Source organism: Mus caroli, chromosome 2 (assembly GCF_900094665.2).
Source record: "Mus caroli chromosome 2, CAROLI_EIJ_v1.1, whole genome shotgun sequence".
NCBI classification, from domain to species: Eukaryota; Metazoa; Chordata; class Mammalia; order Rodentia; family Muridae; genus Mus; species Mus caroli.
The window spans coordinates 132,531,078-132,551,513 of record NC_034571.1 but is presented as its reverse complement, the minus strand read 5'-3'; the positions used below and the strand labels follow the sequence as shown (position 1 = coordinate 132,551,513).

General features: G+C 39.0%; 1 protein-coding gene across 1 annotated transcript in view; it reads left to right on the top strand.

Annotated features, from left to right (window-relative positions):
- The window catches only part of Esf1 (ESF1 nucleolar pre-rRNA processing protein homolog), a 52,095-nt gene extending 34,636 nt beyond the window's left edge, over positions 1-17,459 (top strand). Inside the window, exons 11-14 of the mRNA XM_021149435.2 lie at positions 5,713-5,800; positions 12,015-12,091; positions 13,354-13,500; positions 16,446-17,459. Coding sequence (XP_021005094.1) covers positions 5,713-5,800; positions 12,015-12,091; positions 13,354-13,500; positions 16,446-16,739 — 606 coding nt within the window. The 3' untranslated portion in view covers positions 16,740-17,459. The remainder of the gene's footprint in view (positions 1-5,712; positions 5,801-12,014; positions 12,092-13,353; positions 13,501-16,445) is intronic.
- Positions 17,460-20,436: the final 2,977 nt, after the last annotated feature.

Below are 20,436 nucleotides of genomic sequence, written 5' to 3'. Positions count from 1 at the left end.
CTATATCAGGGTCCTGTCAGCAAAATCTTGCCGGCATATGCAATAGTGTCTGGGTTTGGTGGTTATTATGGTCTGTATCCCCGGATGGGGCAGTCTCTGCATGGTCCTGCCTTCCGTCTCATCTCAGAAGAAGCTTTTCAGTTTGATGAAGTCCCACTTGTTAATTGTATTGGCCTTAATTCCTAAGCAAATGGAGGCCCATCAACAAAGTCCCTTCCTACTCTTAGATCATGGAGTATACTACAGTTGTGAATAAGAGTGTATCCATGTTCTCTTTCTCTGTGTGTTTATTGTTGGTGTATAGAAGAGCCATTGGTTGATGTAAGCTGATTCTGATTCCTGACACTATCCTAACATTTTTTTAAAATCATTTCTATATGTTTTCGGTTAGAATTTTTGAGATCTCTTATATATAATATTGTACCATCTACAAATACAGATATTTTGACTTTTCCTTTTCTTATTTGTATTTCTTTAATTTTCTTCTCTTGCCTTACTGCTCCAGCTAGTACTTCAAGCTGTATTGAAAAGGAGTAGGGACAGTGGACAGCCCTGTCTTGCTCCTTATTTAAATAGACTTGCTTCAAATTTTTCTCCATTTAGGATGGTGTTGTCTGTGATTTTGATACATGCTGAGATATATTCCCTCCAGGAATACTGTCCCTTGGACTTTTATTATGATAGCACATTGGATTTTTGTCAAAGGCTTTTCAGCATCTACTGGTCATGTGATTTTTTGTTTTAATTCTACTTATGTGGCCTGTTAATTTATTGTCCTTCATATGTTGCACCAACCTTGCATCTCTAAGATAAAGCCAACTTGGTCATAGTGGGTAATCTTTTTGATACATATTTATTGAGGATTTTTAAAATAATTTATTTACATTTATGTGCTTTGGTGTTTTGCCTCATGCATGTCTGTGTGAAGATCTCAGATGTTGGAGCAGTTGCCAGCTACCGTGTAGGTGCTGGGATTTGAACCTGGGTCCTCTGGAAGAGCAGCCAGTGCCCTCAACCACTGAGTCATCTCTCCAGCCCTGAGAACTTTTTTAGAATGTATTTTCATCCGGGATATAGGCCTGTAAATTTCTTTTTCTGTTATGACTTTCTCTGGCATTGGGGTTAGAGTGATGCTGGCACGTGTTAGCATGCATTGTAGTAGGAGTTTCAAAGTACTCTTGTTTCTATTTTCTTTAAAGTCTTAAGAAAATTAAAGATTGGCTTAGATCTTTGAAAGTGTGAATTAATCTGGGTTTCTTCCTTCCTTTCTTTCTTTCTTCCTCTCTTCCTTTCTTTCTCTCTTTCTTTCTTTCTTCCAACAGGACCCTTATTACTTTTTTCAATCTCGTTTGTTATGGGTCTGTTTAGATTGTTGTAACTTTGATAGTTTGGATAACTCTAGAAATTCATCCATTTCTTTTAGATTTTCCAACTTAATGGTGTATGGGTTTTTTAATTATTCCCTTATAATATTCTAAATTCCTTTTGTCTGTTGTAATGTTTCCCTGTTTGTTTTTGATTTTGTTAATTTGCGTCCTTTCATTCTTTTGGTTAGTTAGGCCAAGGGTCTGTCAACCTTGTTTATTTCTCATAGAACTAGCTCTTAGATTTGTTGATTCTTGTGTTGTTTTCTTTGCTTCCATTTCACTGGTTTCTGCTCTGATTTTTATTATGTCTTGCCATCTACTGGATTTGTTACCTTTTCCAAAATTTTTAGTTGCATCATTAAGTCATTTATTTGTACTCTTTATAGTTTTGTAATGTAGGCACTCGGGGCTATAAATCACCCTTGTAGGACTGCTTTTAATCTTTCCCAGAGATTTTGTTGCATTGTGGTTTTATCTTCTTTTAGTTCCAGGAATTTTTTTTTTTTTTTCTTTCTTGGTTTCTTCTTTGACCCATCATTTTCCAGTAATGGGGTGTTTAATCTCCATGAGTTTCTGTCCTTACTGGAGATTTTCATGGTATTGATTTTAGCTTTTATTTCATATGGACAGATAAGCTACATAGAGTTGATTTTTCTGAATTTGTTAAGAATTGTTTTTCTGTTACAAGATATAGTTTATTATATAGATGCTTTCATGGGCTGCTGAGTAGAATAAATATTCTTTGGTGTTTGGATTAAATATGCTGTAGATATCTGTTAAGTTCATTAGCTGTATAATATTATTTATTTCTGATATTTCTCTATTTTTTTTGTTCACTTGACCTGTTTAGTAGAGGAAATGGGGTATTGAAATCATCTATTAGTGGGTTGATAATAATAATTCAATTCTCGTAGTACATAAGTTGGATGCATCAATTTCAGTACATATATGTTAAGATGATAATATCTTCTTGCTTAACTGTATCCTTGATTAAAATGAAGTGCCCTTTATCTCCTTTAATTAGTTGTTTGAAGCCTATGTTGTCAGCTAATAGTAACACTTGCTTGCTTCCTGTTACTTTTGCTTGGAATGCTTTTTTCCATCCTTTCCCTTTAAGATGGTGCCTATCTTTAAAGCTCATTCGGCCAGCCTGCATCATTTGATTTGAGGATTGAGGCTATTAAGATTTAAAATTATTGAAAGGCCTGTGTTGATTGCTGTCATTTTATTGCTTTTGTGTTAGTTGTGGTTGGTTGGTTGGTTGTTGTTTTAGTTTGGTTTGCTCTAACCATGAGCTTTTCTACCCAGCCTCTTTGTTCCTAGAAATAACAACTCTGAGACTTAATTATTTATGAGTAAATGCTTAGGCCATAAGCTTTGCCTTGTTCCCCAACTAGTTCATAACTTAATTACCTATTTATTTTATTCTAAGTCCCACTATGTGATTGGTTAGCTCTCCACAGTTTCATGCAACTGTCCTTCAGTATTCAGAGCAAATCTCCACATCTGTTTCCCAGAATCCTGTCTCTGCCAGATGTCCACCTTCTAATCCTGCCTCAGCTCATTGTCCAATCAGCTTTTTATTGACAAGTGATTGCTTTTGCACAGAGCACAAGACATTAATTATATCTACAGTTTGCTGTTTATGCTCTTGATTGTATTTAGTATTTCATTAATAATGTTTTATTTGTCTTCTTTCTAGGATCTCTTGGCTATGTTTAGTCTTCATTTAGAAGTATTGTTTCCAGTATTCTCTTTAGGCTTGGTTTTCCAGACATGAATTTTTTTTAGCCTATTTGCATCATGGAAAAAAATTTTTTTCTCTCCTTCAACTACGGCAGATAGCTTTACTGGGTACAGTAGTCTAGGTAGGTGATTGTGTAAAATTTGGAGTGCGTTGCTCTTCTGGATTTCAGAGTTTCCATTGCAAAGTCGGCTGTTATTCTGATGGCTTTTCCATTTATGTGACTAGTGATTTTCCTCTTGGAGCTGTTACTACTCTTTGCTCTGTTTAAGTGTTTCAACTATGATAATGTTGTGGGGAGTTTTACTTATGTTCTTGTCTAATTGGTATTAACAGCTGTGCTTCTTTGAACATCAGGTTTTATCTTTCCTTAGTTTGAAAGTTGACTTCTATGATCCTTTTGAACATCTTGTCTATGCCATTGACCTGTGATCATCTCTGACTACAGTTCAAAGGTTTGGTTTTTCATGAGTCCCACAGTTTTTTCCAAGTTTTGTTTTACCATTCAGGGTTTTTTGTTTGTGTATGTGTATAGATCTACATAGATCTAGGCATGTAGGTAACATAGATATATAGAGACTATAAAATATAGTCTGTCTTACATTCTATCAATTTTACTTGTAAAGCTTTTCTCTGAGTTTTCTGTTTGCACTAACTTTAATTCTACCTTCATTTCGGCTTGAGGTCTCTTCAGTATTTCTGTCTCTTTTCTAAAAACCTGTATTGTTTTTATGTCATTTCAGCCTTATGTTTATATGTTTTCTTGGGTACCATGCAGACATTTTCATCTTTTTGAGTTCATTGATTTTGGTTGTGTCTCTAAACTTCTTGGATTTTGTTTTGTTTTTTTAATTAGTTGTGTTTGTTCAGTTCTGTGACCTTGTAAAAGACACCATGACCAAGGCAACTCTTATATTGAGACAACATTTAATTAGAGATAGCTTACAGTGTCAGAGGTTCACTCCATTATCATCATGGCAGGAAGCATGGCAGCATCCAAGCGTACATGGTGCTAGAGAAGGAGCTGAGAATTCTGTATCTTGATCCAGCTGCAGCCAGGAGAGGAGTGTCTCCTAGCAGCTAGGAAGAGGGTCTCAAAGCCCAACCCCACGGTGACACACTTCTAATAAGGCCACACCTACAAGGCCATACCTCCTAATAGTGCCACTTCCTGGGCCAAGCATATTCAAACTACCACAGTTCTGCCTACCACATCTAAGCAACACTCACTTTAGAACACTTGAATAGGAGTGGTCGATTTGAGAGAAGATACTCTCCTTACCTTTCATACTTTTTGTGCAATGAAACCTGGAAGTGTAGGCTTCTTCTGTTGGTCATGTATCTGATGTGAACACAGCAGGACAAGCTGATACTCAGGAGTTAGGAAAGGCTTGAGTGGGGCCCTGGTTGTGGTTGAGCGTGCAGTCACAGTGAGGTCAGGTGGGTTAACCATAGTGAGAAGAAGCACATGCATAGGGTGCAGGCCTAGCCGGGTCTGGAAGCTGGATCTGGCACAAGCAATTCCTGAACCAGAGTTGAGAGGGATTGCCATGTACCAATGTGTCCTCACCACCTGGACTTGGCTAGAGGGTCTGTGGATGAAGGCTCCTGGGTCTGGCAAGTGCCAGAGGGAGAAAGAGCAGCCAAGAGAAGATCTGGGCTTGTTAACAACATTTAAAATATATATAAATAATTAGTGTCTCCTAGACTAGGTGTTCTGCACCAGATTTGATAATAGCATTACATGCCATCTGACTCCTCAGTGCCTTAAAGGTTTAGTGGATCATTTTGCATTCAGGATGAATATATTCTCAGCATATTTGTTGAAATGATAGAGAAGTTTTGGATACATTGGAAATAAACCCAGTCTGTTTAGTCTAATCTCAGTTCAGATATTTTTGCTTTATGGTCTTGTGTATTAATTAAATACACCAATACAATATAGACAGTCTGTTCAGATTATATTAGAGAAATTTTAGCTTTCAACTTATTTAAAATAGACTGATAGTTTACAGTAATAGACCACAGATAAAACAAGGTGTGCTGTGTTTTGTTTTGTTTTGGAAACAGGGTCTCAGAAAGTATCCTTGGTTTGCTTGGAACTAACTTGTTTGTAGACCAGGCTGGCCTCAAAGAAAATTTGTCTGCCTCTGATTCCTCTGTGGTTTTAGGCTACCATGCCAGGCCTTTAAAAAAAAATTGTGTGTGTGTGTGTGTGTGTGTGTGTGTGTGTGTGTGTGTGTGTGTAAGTCTAAGTGTGTGTGCATATGTGTGTGTGTGTGTGTGTGTGTATGCAGGTGCACAGATAGGCCCTTAGAAGCCAGAATTGAAGCTGGAGTTACAGCTGGTTGTGAGCCACCTAACATGGGTACTGGTATCAGAACTCTGGTCTTTATGACAAAGTAGTGATGGCTTTTTAACTGTTAAGCTAACTCCCCAATCCAAGATCATTTTTAAACAGAATAAGGGAACAGAGCATTAATTTATGTTTAAAATTTTTGTAATTGAAAGCATTTTCCTTATCTAAAAAATAGATTGTTGAAATAACCTATCATTTGTGACCTTAGTTTATTGCTAATCACTGCTGTTTTTCACCTTAAGGCTCTTGCTGAAGAAGCCAGTGAAGATGAGCTTCCTTCTGATGTTGATTTAAATGATCCCTACTTTGCTGAAGAAGTAAAGAAAATAGGTAAGGCAACCTGTATTTGTAGTTTTCTGTTGGAATCCACAGAAAAGATTGATAGGAGTTGAAATAATACAGACTAACAATTCTCTGAGAACTTCTAGAATTTGGATAGCTCTGTTAATGTTTTATAGCCGATTCTGTCCTGTAGAGTTCAGTCATATGGATTGTTGAGAAGAGTCAACATGTCCCGTCTACATTGAAAATATAAAATAATGCGATTATAAAAGACTTTAAATGGATATCTTTATTTTTATGCAGTATGACTGCTTTACCTACATGTATGTGCACCACATACATGCAGTGTCTGAGGAAGATGGCAGAACTACAGTTACAGGTGGTTGTGAACTGCTATGTAGGTGCTAGGAACCTAACCTTGGTCTCGTACGAAAGCAACAAATACTCTTGACTGCTAAGCCATCTCTACAGCCCCCTCGTTAGGAGGCTTTTTAATAACAATGAATTTAACAGTTTAATGGGGGTTCTTTTCTGGAAATTATCTTTATAGCTAGCTAGATGGACTCTAAAAGAATGCTGTTATTTAGAATGAGAAATAGTCTCTGCATTATAATACTTCTTCAGGTCTCTTTCTGCAAAAGCAATGAACAGTTAAAAGTGAACTGGATTTGCCATGGCATCATATACTTTTAAATGTATACATGGAATTACAGTACAATAGCCTTTCCTGTTCAAATATACAGAAGCATCTATGCTTCCTTTTTGCATTTATCCTTGTTAAATGTAGTAAAAAAAAAAAAAACAGCTTTTCTCAGAGCTCTCTTTTTCTTTGAATTCTTACACTAAGATGTCTTTCTTCCTATTTCCAAGGAGTTTTGGTTCCATGTTTTTTATACCTCCTGTGCTTTCAGATGTTTTCATTCTTACCTTTAGATGTATATGACTATGTTTGGTAAGGTCGAGGCCATGCTTGGGCAAGCCACTGCAGAAACCACTGTGAATCTTTCCAGTTGCTCTTGTGTGCTTTGTCTTCCCCTCATCTTTATGCTACACACACGTAAGCTTCCAAAGGCTTGCTCTTTGAGCAACTCCAAGCTGGCATTGTAAAGAGAAGTATTTTATGAAGTTTCCCTGCTTCTCACTCCTGACCAGTGGAATTCTGTCCTGGTTGTTAAAGCCTCTTAGTACTGACATTTTACTGATGAAAAGGAGATTAAGTTGGATAAATTCTATTATTGAATATGAGATTCTTAGGAATTGGAAAGGGAAATGGAAACCTAACATATTCTGCTTTTTATCATTGCTGTGTGGTCATGTCTTACAATGATGGATTTTAGCCTTATTCTCTGACTAAAAACGTTTATAATGGAGAGATAGGAAGCATTACAGTTTCCTTGTTCTGTGTCCATAGTCATTTGCCATATGTAATCTGGTCAGATTACAGAACACAGAGCAGCATTCAAAGAATAGCCTAAATGGTTCAGTAACATGAGATAGCTGATTTCTTTATATTTATATATATATATATATATATATATATATATATATATATATATTATGTATGTGAGTACATTGTCACTGTCTTCAGACACACTAGAAGAGGGCATTGGATCTCATTACAGATGGTTGTGAGCCACCATGTGAGTGCTGGGGATTTGAACTCAGGACCTCTGGAAGAGCACTCAGTGCTCTTAATTTCTTAAAGACAGCACATTTAAATAGAATATAAGCTTTCTCTAATGTTAGTATCAGACATTCTGGGAGAACAATATAGGTACAATTTGTTTGCTTTCAATGTGTTTATTTCTTAATGCTTAATAGATTGCCGGGCGGTGGTGGTGGTGCTTTTTATTCATGTGAGTCCTAGCTCTGCCTCTAGTTTTTACAATATCCTGGAGAAGAGGATTCAGATTCTATTAGCTACCAACTGCCCCTGGATGATCAATTACCTTCAATATATTCAACTATAAAGTGACCTGAAAATGGATGCAAGGACAGGATGCAAAAATCACGTGTATACTGTAAAGTAGCACACAACCAGCATGCTGTATACACGTAACACACCACCTGAATGATCAGACGGGTATAATATAGCCGACTTTCATAGTGGTTCATAAAATACTTAAAAGATGGCAAAGCAGAGATACACCTACTTTTCAAATGACCTTCCATGGAAGGTCAAATGACTTTTTCTGCAAAACTAAGTTTCCTAGTTCTTACTAGGTGTTTATCAATGTGTTGTCTCTGCAGGAATCAGCAGTAAGTTAAAAGATATACCAGATCATGCCACTTTCTAGCTTTAGGGCTTTCTATAGTCAACAATAAACTCCCAACTTTCTGTCCTGACAAAATCCCAGCACTTGGGAGGCAGAGGCAGGTGGATTTCTGAGTTCGAGGCCAGTCTGGTCTACAAAGTGAGTTCCAGGACAGCCAGGGCTACACAGAGAAACCCTGTCTCGGAAAAAAAAAAAAAAAAAGGAAAAAGAAAAAGAATTGTTTCAATCTGGTTTTAAAAGTTGTTAGTGTATATTGTAATAAGTGCTGTGCAGCCAGATAGGCTAGAGCTATCATAATAATATAGACAAGACAGAAACTTTCATGAATTCTGGCTTTAGAAATGATGTACTGAAAATAGAAACAGGATTATATAATTATGATAAATGTTTTAAAAGAAATAGATTAGTATAGAGAATATAACTAGGAAGCAAAAGATAAAGTCTTATAAGTAGGATAGGCAAAGAAGACTCCCTTGAGGTAGTGATATTTGAGCTGAGATCTTAGGCATACATTGCTAGGAGAAGAGCATTGTACAGGAAGGAAAAAGGATATAATGTGAGAAAGAACATTTTGTGCAGTGTTGGATGAATTGAAAGACATCATATGACTGGGGCATGGCCAGAGAGGGAATTCTGTGTGGAGCTAAAATGAAGATCTAATGAAAGTGACCTGCAGAGTTTTTTGTCAGGACAGAAAGTTGGGAGTTTATTGTTGACTATAGAAAGCCCTAAAGCTAGAAAGTGGCATGATCTGGTATATCTTTTAACTTACTGCTGATTCCTGCAGAGACAACACATTGATAAACACCTAGTAAGAACTAGGAAACTTAGTTTTGCAGAAAAAGTCATTTGACCTTCCATGGAAGGTCATTTGAAAAGTAGGTGTATCTCTGCTTTGCCATCTTTTAAGTATTTTATGAACCACTATGAAAGTCGGCTATATTATACCCGTCTGATCATTCAGGTGGTGTGTTACGTGTATACAGCATGCTGGTTGTGTGCTACTTTACAGTATACACGTGATTTTTGCATCCTGTCCTTGCATCCATTTTCAGGTCACTTTATAGTTGAATATATTGAAGGTAATTGATCATCCAGGGGCAGTTGGTAGCTAATAGAATCTGAATCCTCTTCTCCAGGATATTGTAAAAACTAGAGGCAGAGCTAGGACTCACATGAATAAAAAGCTGGGTGTGAAAACAATGCCAGGTTTTGTTGTCATGTTTTTGAAGGGAAACTGCAGTGTAATACCCTAAAGAAAGAGCAAGTGATCTTGGGTGTAGAAACTGCACCAAAAAAAGGGAGTCCATGGAGGAGCTAACCATTGAGACAGACAGCATTGCTCTAGGGAGGTCTGTCTGGGGCTCTTATCCCTGTCCCATGAGAAGCACTCAACTAAACTAGAAGAAGCTTTCTAGACTAAAATTCACACAACTTAGAAGGATGTAAAATAGAATGTCCATATAGATAGTTCTATTTTCCATAGGTATATTATTAAGTTTTTTGCTTTATAGCTAAACACAGGTCTATGTCTTGGTGAGTGAAAAGGCACAAACAACAATAACCAAGAAATTAAAGAATGGAGAAAGACTTATTATTGCAGCATATTAGTGTCACACCGGGGTTTTTCCAAAGCAGTGTTCTCTTTCAGCATGAAGTTGTTATTCAGGGAGCCTGCACATTAATAGAGGTAGGCATATTCCTGAGCATGCTCAGTGAAGGAGTACACTACTGAACAGATTCAGTGTGAAGTCGGTTCAAGGACAAAGAGTGTACAATTTTTGAAGCATGGTTAGCTCAAGATTATGGCACTTGTTTAAAGCCTAACAAAGGAGCAGATAAATTGACTCTGCAGATAGAAGTGTTTGTTAAGCATACCTGATGAACCTGAGTTTCATATTAGTTCCTACTTGCTGGGAGATTACTGATAAGATAATGTTTTAGAACAGGAATTTTTCATTTCTCTGTTATATCTTACATATAACCTAAATTGCGGTGGGTGCAGGAGGGGGGGGAACTTTTCAAAAAAAAAAAAAACAAACAAATGTGTCCTCTTGGATCCTCCAGAACTGGAGTTCAAGTAGTTGTGAGCCACCATGTGGGAACTGAATTTGGGGTCTTCATCAAAAGCAAGTCCTCTCAACCACCGATCCAACTTTCCAGCATCTTAACTGTTGTTACCATAAAGAACATTGTGAGTGTGTAGTTACATTTCTGTTGTAATAAAACACCATGTCCAAGACAACTAAGAAGAAAGAGTTTGTTATGGGTTATGGTTCCAGAAGGTTAGAGACCGTAAAAACAGGGAGGAGGCAGTTGGCATGGTGGCAGGGACAGGAAGCTGAGGGTTCACATCTTGAACCATAAGCATGAAGCAGAGATAGTTGACTGGAAGTGAGGTGAGACTACAAACACTCAAAGCCTGTTGCCAGTATCACGCCATAGCTAGCCAACCTCAAACTGCACTACCAACTGGAGACCAAGTATTCAAATACCTAAGACTACGCAGGACTTTCTCATTCAAACCACTACATGGGTCGTTTTTGGTTTTGTTTGTTTGGAGTTGAAATCTCATATAGCTCAAGTTGGCTCTAACTCCCTGTGTAGCTAAGGATAACCTTTTACCTCCACTTCCTGAGTGCTTCAGTTGCAGGCGTGAGTTGAGCCATCATGCCTGCTTTTATGTTGGGTTGAGGGTCAGATCCAGAACTTTATGCATAGTAGGCAAGCACTCTACCAACTGAGCTACATTCCCAGCACAAGATTGTCGATTTCTATTTAGTGGAACAAAAAGCAGTTTTTCAAAAGATGGTGTCCCATGGTTCACAGGGAACCGAAGGTGCAGAAACATTTTAAACTAACCAGATATTTAAACTGGTCTTTCATCTTCATCACCATACTTCATCTACTTTTGAAGTCCTCACACTTAGACACACAAAAGAAAGAAAGAAAGTTCATAGGATCAGTATAACTACTAAGGAACTTAAGACAAATAAGTATAATCAGATAATAATGGGAATAATTGTAGGCACCTATAGCACTATGGGCAAAGCAATAACTACATTCTTGCAGTTTACTAATCCATGGAGTCCCTAGAATAACCCTACAGGTAGCTGCTATTATTGAATTCTCTATTTGGAACAGGAGAGATGGCTCTATGGCTAAAAGCACTCACTTTTCTTGCAGAGAATTCTGTGTCAGTTCCTAGCACACAAATGGCAACTCAACTGTAACTACAGTTCCAGGGGATCTGATGCCCTCTTCTGGCCTCTGTGGGTACTAGGCATTCACTTGGTATACACACACATTATGTACAAGATAGAGCTCAGAGGATAAATGTGCTGACTGTCACACTCAAGACCTGAGTTTGAATCCCAACCCCCACGTGGAAGAGAAGAACCAGTTCCCACAATTTGTCCTTTGACCATCACAGTTGATGTGGTATGTGCACAACAAGCACATTAAAAAAAATTTTTTTTAAATACACCGGTTTTACATATAAGGGCATAACTCAATTCTCTTTTTCTAACATGAGACAAATTGTTCGTCCTTTTTAATAACCCTTTTGGTTTTGGGGTTTTTGGAGGGGGGGGGGAGTTCTTCACTACAAAAGGACTAAGCCATGTTGTTCAGTACAGTTTAGTGACTGTCTTTAGTTACTGGTTTTGCTTTGGTTTTGAGATGGCCTCACTATGTGTCATACTTAGGACTCAAACCCTTCTTCCTCTGCCGTCCAAGTTGCTAGAGTTACAGAAATGTGCCACTGTACCAACAAAAGTGCCTTCTGTTTAACATAGTTGCCTCCCAGAAGGCTTGTGCCCCCTCCCTAGGCTCATGGCCTTCCCTCTGTTGTGCTTTTCCTTCTTCTGGTTCTGACATTTGCTGTCATGATTACTTCTGGATATTTTTTATTGTGTTCAAAGTATAAACAAATTTTCGCTGTTGAGCCTGTCTTTTAACCTTCCTATGTTGTTTTGCTGAACCAGGTATAAAGAAAAAATCAATGAAATCTGCAAAAGACAGTGCATCTTCAGAGGAAGAAACTGACCTGGAAAAACAAAAGGTAGACACCATGGTCATTGTTGCGTGTTAATCAATGATTGATATGTACAGTTGAAATGATGTGCTTCACATGAGTTTTCATTGTCTATAATTTTAAAACTGGTTTTTCAAGTGGATTTTGTAAATATATTATAAGATACATAAATATCTTATCCATATAATTTTTAAATGTTCCTTTAACCAAACATTATTTCTGTAGCTAATATGAACTTATATGCTTTTATAACTAAGATATTTTTCTCATTTGCACCTATAACTAAGACATATTATAACCTAAAAGTTATTATAATATAACTGAGACATATTAAAACCTAAAAGTAGTATTTTCATATCCTTTGATTCTATTTGACTCTGCCCTGTACTACAGTTTCTGTCAAATGCTAATTTTTATTAGTAGTAATTATAAGTTTAATGTACAAATGTTAAGTCTGAATTAGAAAGGCAGTGATATTTATGCATAACCCAGTGATCCCAAAACTCCAGAGTCTCGTGTACTTCTGTGGGGTCAGCAGCACCCATGTGACTGGGAGAGAGCCTTAACTGGCCATCTAAACTGTTGAGCTTAATGTATTTTTCTATTCTTCATCCATTACATATAGGTAGCACTCATAAAGCTACTTAAAGATCCGCTCATGGAACTTGGCTCTCTAAGGAAGTCCCATGTGAGTGCCAGTGATGGTAGGAGAGGAATAGCATCCTTCCTGTGTGTGATACAGGGAGACGTGGAGGCTCCAGAGCGTGCTCCTGTGTGTTGTCTCCAGCGCTGATGGTTGTTTAGCTGACTCTTAGGGGCTCATGGTCAGTGGAAACAAAATGCTTAGCCTCAGAAGCAAATGCTGAGTCTGCTTCATGAAAGTACATCAGTATTGAAAGAGGCAAGGGAAAAAGAGCAAAAGAATTTTCCTAATTGCTAAAGTACACATCTGGAAACTGTAATTTGTATCACAAAGTAAATTTCATGTCATTTCTTAAAAAGGACAAGGTGAACATAAAATGTTTTTGACAGACCTGGGGCTCTTATTCCTTCTGCCTGCTAATCAGGTTACTCTACAGGAATGGAAGCCTGTCTTTTGAATCAAGGCTGTTTCTTCCCTCCTTCCCTGTAGCTAATTCTCACATCACAGCCTGAAATGAACTTAAGCTGTGTGTCCTGGGCTTCTTCCTAAGCTCCATTCATTGAGTATAAGCAATTCTCAGAACAGCAACTGGGGAAAACTCAGCTGTACATCTCTAGTATTTGTTTGTTTGTTTTCCTCTACGTAGGCTGAGATGGCTTTACTTGTAATGGATGAGGAAGAGGACAGCAAGAAACACTTCAATTATGACAAGATTGTGGAGCACCAGAATCTGAGCAAAAAGAAGAAGAAACAACTCATGAAAAAGAAGGAGTTACTTGAGGATGACTTTGAGGTAACTGGCAGCACAAGTCATTATAGCATCTTCTTTTTCCATTAATTTACTTATTTATTCACTTTATATCTTGGTCCCCCCTTCACACAGTCCCTCCCCCATATCCTCTCCTCTCTTCTCTGAGAGGGTGGAGGCTCACACTGGGTATCCCTAACCATGGCACATCAAGTCTCTCTATGGCTAGGAGCATCCTCTCCCAGTGAGACCAGATAAGGCAGCGCAGTTAGAGGACTAGGATCCACAGATAGGCAACAGCTTTATGGATAGCCCCAGTTCCTGATGTTGAGGGACCCACATAAAGACCAAGCCACATGCACATCTGCTATATATATGCAGGAGGCCTAGGTCCAGCCTGTGTATGTTCTTTGATTGGTGGTTCAGTCTCTGAGAGCCCCAAGGGTCCAAGTTAATTGCACTCTCTAGGTCTTCCTGTGGAGTTCCAGTCCTCTTTGGGCCCTGCAATCCTTGCCCCAACTCTTCTGTCAGTGTCCACAAACTCCATCTAATGTTTGGCTGTGGGTCTCTGCATCTGTTTCAGTCAGCTTCTGTGTGAAGCCTCTCAAAGGACAGTTATGCTAGACTCCTTTCTGCAAGCATTATTAGCTTCTTGAAGGTGAAGTTAAATCTAAAGTCACTCTGGAGATAGAAATTAAGCATGAAGTTACCCTCAAAAAGCTCTTATTAAGGCCTGTAAAGGCAACAAAGTGACTGTCCTTTAATCTAGCAGTTCATCCCAGAGTGGATCACACCACTGTTCTCTGATTAAGCACTTAATGAGATCGTTAACTTAAAGTTGGTTAATAGTAGGGACAAATAGTTGGTTAAAGTAGGGACAAAAACCATAGCCTTTAAATGTCAAAACCAGAAACAGTAATGTGCATGCTGTGATAGTCAGCTGAGCATGGAGAGGTCACATGGCAGGTCTCACTCTGCTGTGTACAGTGGCCAACTTAGTGGTCCATGCTTTTTAATTTCTTTGTATCTTGTTGATGTCACCCATCAGTTTCCTTCTTACGCTGAGTATGTGGTCCTAATGACCATATGCATGAGTCCAAGCCCTCCACAGAAAACTTTAAGATATGTACTAAGAATCACTTGAGAGTTATCACTAGTAAATTTGGAAGGAAAAAAAAAAGATGGGTGAGTTCTTAATTGGATCAGAGTGGAAGGAAGGACATAAACAAGCTTCCTTGTAGTATGTAGAAGGATTGATTGCAAGACCACTACTGCTCCACCTGTTTTTTTGTTTTGTTTTGTTTTGTTTTATTTATTATATGTAAGTACACTGTAGCTGTCTTCAGACATTCCAGAAGAGGGCGCCAGACCTCGTTGCGGATGGTTGTGAGCCACCATGTGGTTGCTGGGATTTGAACTCTGAACCTTCGGAAGAGCAGTCGGGTGCTCTTACCCGCTGAGCCATCTCACCAGCCCCCAACTCCACCTGTTTTATGTTTATATTCCCATGAATTTTCTGATAAATTACTCTTTTCATGAAAAAAGCAAAGAATAATTTCCTGTTATGAGCTCTATCTCCTCCCATAAGTAATCATGTATAAAATATTTTTCATGGAGCTAGTGATACAGCTCAGTAGATAGTGGCACTTACCACCAAATCTGACAACCTGAGTTCATTCCTCATCGTCCACATGTTGTCCTCTAACCTCTACATACCACACAAATAATCAAGTTTTTGCATGAGGGCTGTAGAGATGGCTCAGTGGGTAAAGAACTTGCTGAACAATCACGAGACCTGAGTTTTGGATCCCAGTACTCACATAAAAGCTCGGAGCAGCAGCATATTTCTATAACCCTGGAGCTGCAGGGAATGGACACAGAAGGATCCCAGGGGCCTGCTGACAGCCAGCNAGTTGATGAGCTCTCACTTCAATGAGAGAAACTGTCTCAGAAAATAAGGTAGAGAACATTAAAGGAAGACAGATGACATCAACCCCAGGCACCTGCAGGCACCTACACATGCATGGACATATGCATGGATACTCAAACACTGAATTTTCAGGAAAATTCTGTTATTTTTGGTATGGTGTCGTGTCAATATCACTATAACTAAGTAGACTCGGGTCTTTCTTTGTTGTTCACTACTAAACCTGGCTGGATTGAGGATACACTTTTCCACGTAGGACCATAGTACTTTTTGTAGAAACACAGAGGATGGGTCTGGATTCTTCGTTTTATTTTGTTTTTCGCTGTGGTCCTGGGGTGCTTGCGCTAGAGCATCACACTGCTTTAGGCAAGCCCTCAACCACTGAGCAACATCTGCAGCTACCATTTTGCATTATAATTTGAAACGGGGTCTTGCTAAGCTGCTCAAGGTGACCTTGAATCTGGAATCCTGAGTCAGCCTTCAAAGTGCCTGCAATTACTGCCCTGTGCTACCAGGCCTAGCTAGTAGCTACTTTTTCAACACCAGAATGTAGTAACTGCCTAAACTCCAGGCAATTCAATAGTGTCCTAATTGACTTGTCTATAAGTTAGAAGTTGGTCTTATGTTAAGCAAGGAACAGGAAGCCCTGCCTTGAGAACCACGTCTCTAGTCAGTCAAAGTAATTATCCAAGTTATAAACCACAGAACACACATGGGCCACTAGTCAAATAGATTAGTTTTAGGGGAAAGAGAACAGCATACCCTACACACTTCTTAAAGGGCAGGCCTTAAAATTCCATTGAGTCTGCCCTGAATGTGGTGGCACATGCCTGTAATCCCAGTTCTCAGGAGACCAAGGCCAAGAGGGTCCTGTGTTCTAAAGCAGTAAGTTCCAGTTCGGCCTAGACTAAAAAGACAGACCTTGTCTTGAATAACAAACAGAAAACCTCTTTGAGTTTGCAGAAATTGGTTCTAATGCCTCAGTGCACAGAGTGCACACTTGTACACTAATAACCACAGCTCTCTGCATCTCTTTACGTGTTTCTTCTCTTTGAATTTGCAGGTAAATGTCAGTGATGCTCGGTTTCAGGCAATGTATACTTCCCACCTGTTCAATTTGGATCCCTCNGATCCTAATTTCAAGAAAACAAAAGCTATGGAAAAAATTCTGGAGGAGAAAGCTCGGCATCGAGAACGGAAGGAAGAACTTCTTATTCAAGCAGTAGAAAGAGCACAGCCGGACACGGGAAAGCCAGCACAGAAGCAACNCATGGATCCCGCCTTGTCCATGCTGATCAAATCTGTGAAAAACAAAACAGAGCAGTTCCAAGCCAGAAAAAAACAGAGGGTCAAATAACTGCTCTCTCCTCAAGTGTACAGAAATAGCGTAAAGGATAGTGGGAAGAACACCACCTTTCTGAAATAGGAGAAATACCCTTTTTGACCATTGTAAAGTTGTTCTTCTTTGGGGCTGGAGAGATTGCTCAGCAATAAAGAATACTGGTGCTTTTGCAGAGCATCCGTGTTTGGTTCCCAGCTCTCACAAGGCAGCTCACAGCCATATGTAATTTGAGAGACCCAGTGCCCTTTCCTGGCCTCCATGGGCATGGCTTGCCCATAGTGTTTGCATAAACATAGTTACAGGCAAAATATTCACACACAGAAAGTTTTAAAGTAAAATTTAGAAAAAATGTTCCCCTTATGTAACTGTTTACCTAATTGTAAATATTTCATATTTTATACTGTGTATTCACAGACTTGCCATAATATAATTATATAAATTATAGAATTCTTAAGAATTTTATATTATATGAAGTTCATTTCCTATAAGTACAGTTATTCTAGCATTTATTTACAATCTATGTAAAATAGTGTCAATTTTTCTCTGCAAAGAATAAAAACAAGTTGAAAATACGTATTTGTAGTACCTTAATCTCTGAAGGCAGGAGGCAGATCTCTAAAGCTAGTAAAATAATTTATTTTTCTAGTGTGAAGGATGGAAGCTGTGAACTTTCTTTCTGTGCTTAGTAATTTGCATGTATAACTAATTTATAAATAAAAGTGTGAAATGAAATTACCCATTTGTATAGCATTGGTCTGTGTCACTACTTTGAAAAAAAAAAAAAAGTCTGAAAAGTATGACTTTAACTCTTTAAGAAGGCAGTTCTGTGGAAATGCAGTTTTATTTTTACATTGCCCATAATTGATTTTGAAATGTTCATGGACTCTGCAGACATTTTCCTATTTGTACCAACAAAAAAAAAATCCTTCTATCCTTTATGTTTTTAGAATGTTTTAGAAGAGTGGGTATGCTGGTCTAAATTTAAGGAAACGCCAATTCTTTTTAAAATTCAAGGACTGGTTCCACCTGCTCTAAATCTTAGGAACTATTAACTGACCGCTCACACGGGAACACTGAGTTGCTGCATATAAGGGAAAGGAAATAAAAGGCAACATGGACTGGAGCAGTTAGACACAGCCCCTCCTAAAAGGAAATACAAGTCCTCCAGGTTTGCGCAGAGTTGCCATCTTTAGCATAATAAACAAAGTTTACCAAAGAAACCATAGTTTTTAAAAGATGCAAAGCTCAGTGTAATAGCAAAATCATGACAGTTGAAACAGTTTCTGGAAGGAAAAAAAAAAATAGCACCTCCTAAATAAATTGCTCACTATAATAAAGAAAAAAATAGAGGCTCCAAGCAAGAGTGCCTTTGTTATAGAGCACTCTTGTTAGACTGTTCATCCAAATAATGCCCCTGACATTGGTCTGTGAACTTCCCGACATTGACCAATCAGTGAGAATGAAGTCAGTGGGTGCTTATGAGTATCATCTACAGATAGTTCTCTAACATTCCTTATGTCCTTCTTTTTAAGGAAACTTTTAAGCTTTAATTCAGGTCAAGTAGAGATGAAATGTAATTGGTTTAGTTTCTTTTCAGTACTAGAAAGAAAACCCAAGCCCTGTGCTGGCAAGTGCCCTCCCACTGAGCTACATTCCTGTAACTCACATCTTCAAACTCATATCTTCTTCCACTTCCTTGAGTTCTGAAGTTACAGACCAGAACCACTGCAGTAGATGTGATGTAGGAAAAGTGAAGTGTCTTAGCGTTCAGAGGAACTTTCCTCTTACCTCAGGTGGGCTTTAACTCGGGGGCTTGTGTGCCAGGTACTTAAGGTCACATAAAACTTAGACTAAGTCAGTGGCTTCCAAATTCTCGTCTGGTGAATTCAAAGAATGAAATTCTGGAGGCAGAGGTAGGTGAATCTCTGAGTTTGAGGCCAGCCTGGTCTACAGAGTGAGTTCAGGAATAACTACACTGAGAAACCCTGTCTAGAAAAGCCAAAAACAAGCAAATAAAAATAATAAAGAACACAGAGGATGAGTTAGAAGTTGTACACTTACAGAAAGTAGAGCTGTCCAGCGTGGGTTCCCAGCACATGAACTACCAGGGAGCTACAAGTCTGGNTTCTTTTTAGCTGGCTGGTGGCAAACACTGGAGCAAGGCATGGGGAGGTCATCCATCCAGTTGGTCCAGTATCAAACTAGAAGTAGCTGTAAATGTGGAAGGTATTGTAGAGAGAGCAGACCCATCCCTGGCCTCTCATTCCCAAACCTTCACAGTGGAGTACTTTAACACGTTCAAAGGAATCAAGCCAGGTATGGTGGCATACACCTTTCAGCACTCAGGAGGCAATATTAAGCATCTCTCTGTGAGTCTGAGGCCAGCCTGGTTAAATAGTGAGTTACAGGCCAAGTGGAGCTATACCATGAGACTGTCTTAAACAAACAAACAAACAAAACTTAACAATCAAGTATTTTCATGTTCTCAGGTGGTGACTGTTTGCTCTTTCATCTTTAGCCCATTTAACATAAAGACACTACAGTGGCATTAGAACCTTTGTGGACTGTTGAAGCCTGGTCCCTAGCTTAAAATCACCCCTAACATAACTGTAGCCATTTTGTTCCATGCCTGCTAGTCATTAATGCAAAAAAAAAAAAAAGAAAAAAAAATACCTTGACTCAGAGCAGGATCATGCTGACCCTATTATGCTCTGTATGTTCTGAGATTTGTTAGTCTTAAGAATTCCACAACTAGGGGCTGGAGAGATGGCTCCGCGGTTAAGGACACTGACTGCTGTTCAGACGGTCCTGAGTTCAAATCCCAGCAACCACATGGTGGCTCACAACCACCCATAATGAGATCTGACGCCCTCTTCTGGTGCATCTGAAGACAACTACAGTGTACTTATGTATAATAATAAATCTTAAAAAAAAAAAAAAAAGAAAAAAAAGAAATTCCACAACTATAAGTTCCACTTATGACCAATCAGAATAAAGTTCAGGCAAAACTGTTCCATGTAGACTCAAGGAGTTTGAGTCAGGGCTGAGTACTGCTGCATATGAACTCATTGTGGTTTTATTCCTTTATAATCTGTTCCTGGTCCAGTCTCAGCTCCCAAGTCTATGCTGCAACCTTGATCAATAAACTATTCTTGCTTAGCTGAGACTGGAGTCTGAGGGGTTTGTGTGTAGATTCCTGAACCCCAACATGAACCATGTTGTCACCACCACTCCCCCCCCCTTTTTTTTTTTTCAAGACAGGGTTTCTCTGTAGCCCTGACTGTCCTGGAACTCACTCTGTAGACCAGGCTGGCCTTGAACTCAGAAATCCGCCTGCCTCTGCCTCCCAAGTGCTGGCACCACCACCCCTTTAAAAGGCAGGGTTTCACATAGTCCAGGCTGTAGGACCTTGAGCCTCTGGTCCTCCTACTTCTGCCTCCCAACTCCTAGAATAATTCCAGGGCATAAATCAAACTCTGGGCCTCTTGAATAACGGGCAGACTTACTGATAACTGAGGTACATCTCCAGCCCCATTTCTCCTTTTCTCTTACACGGTGGTCAATCTATGTGCTTCTTGTACTTTCTGGAATAGGATGCTTAGGAACAGTGAGGTTTCCAGATTCCTGGGTGTGGACGCGAGTCAAGGGACGTGAGACAAACTCCCCTAGAAAGCAGCTGGGACTCTGCCATGCTTGTGTGCCTGGCGTTCTG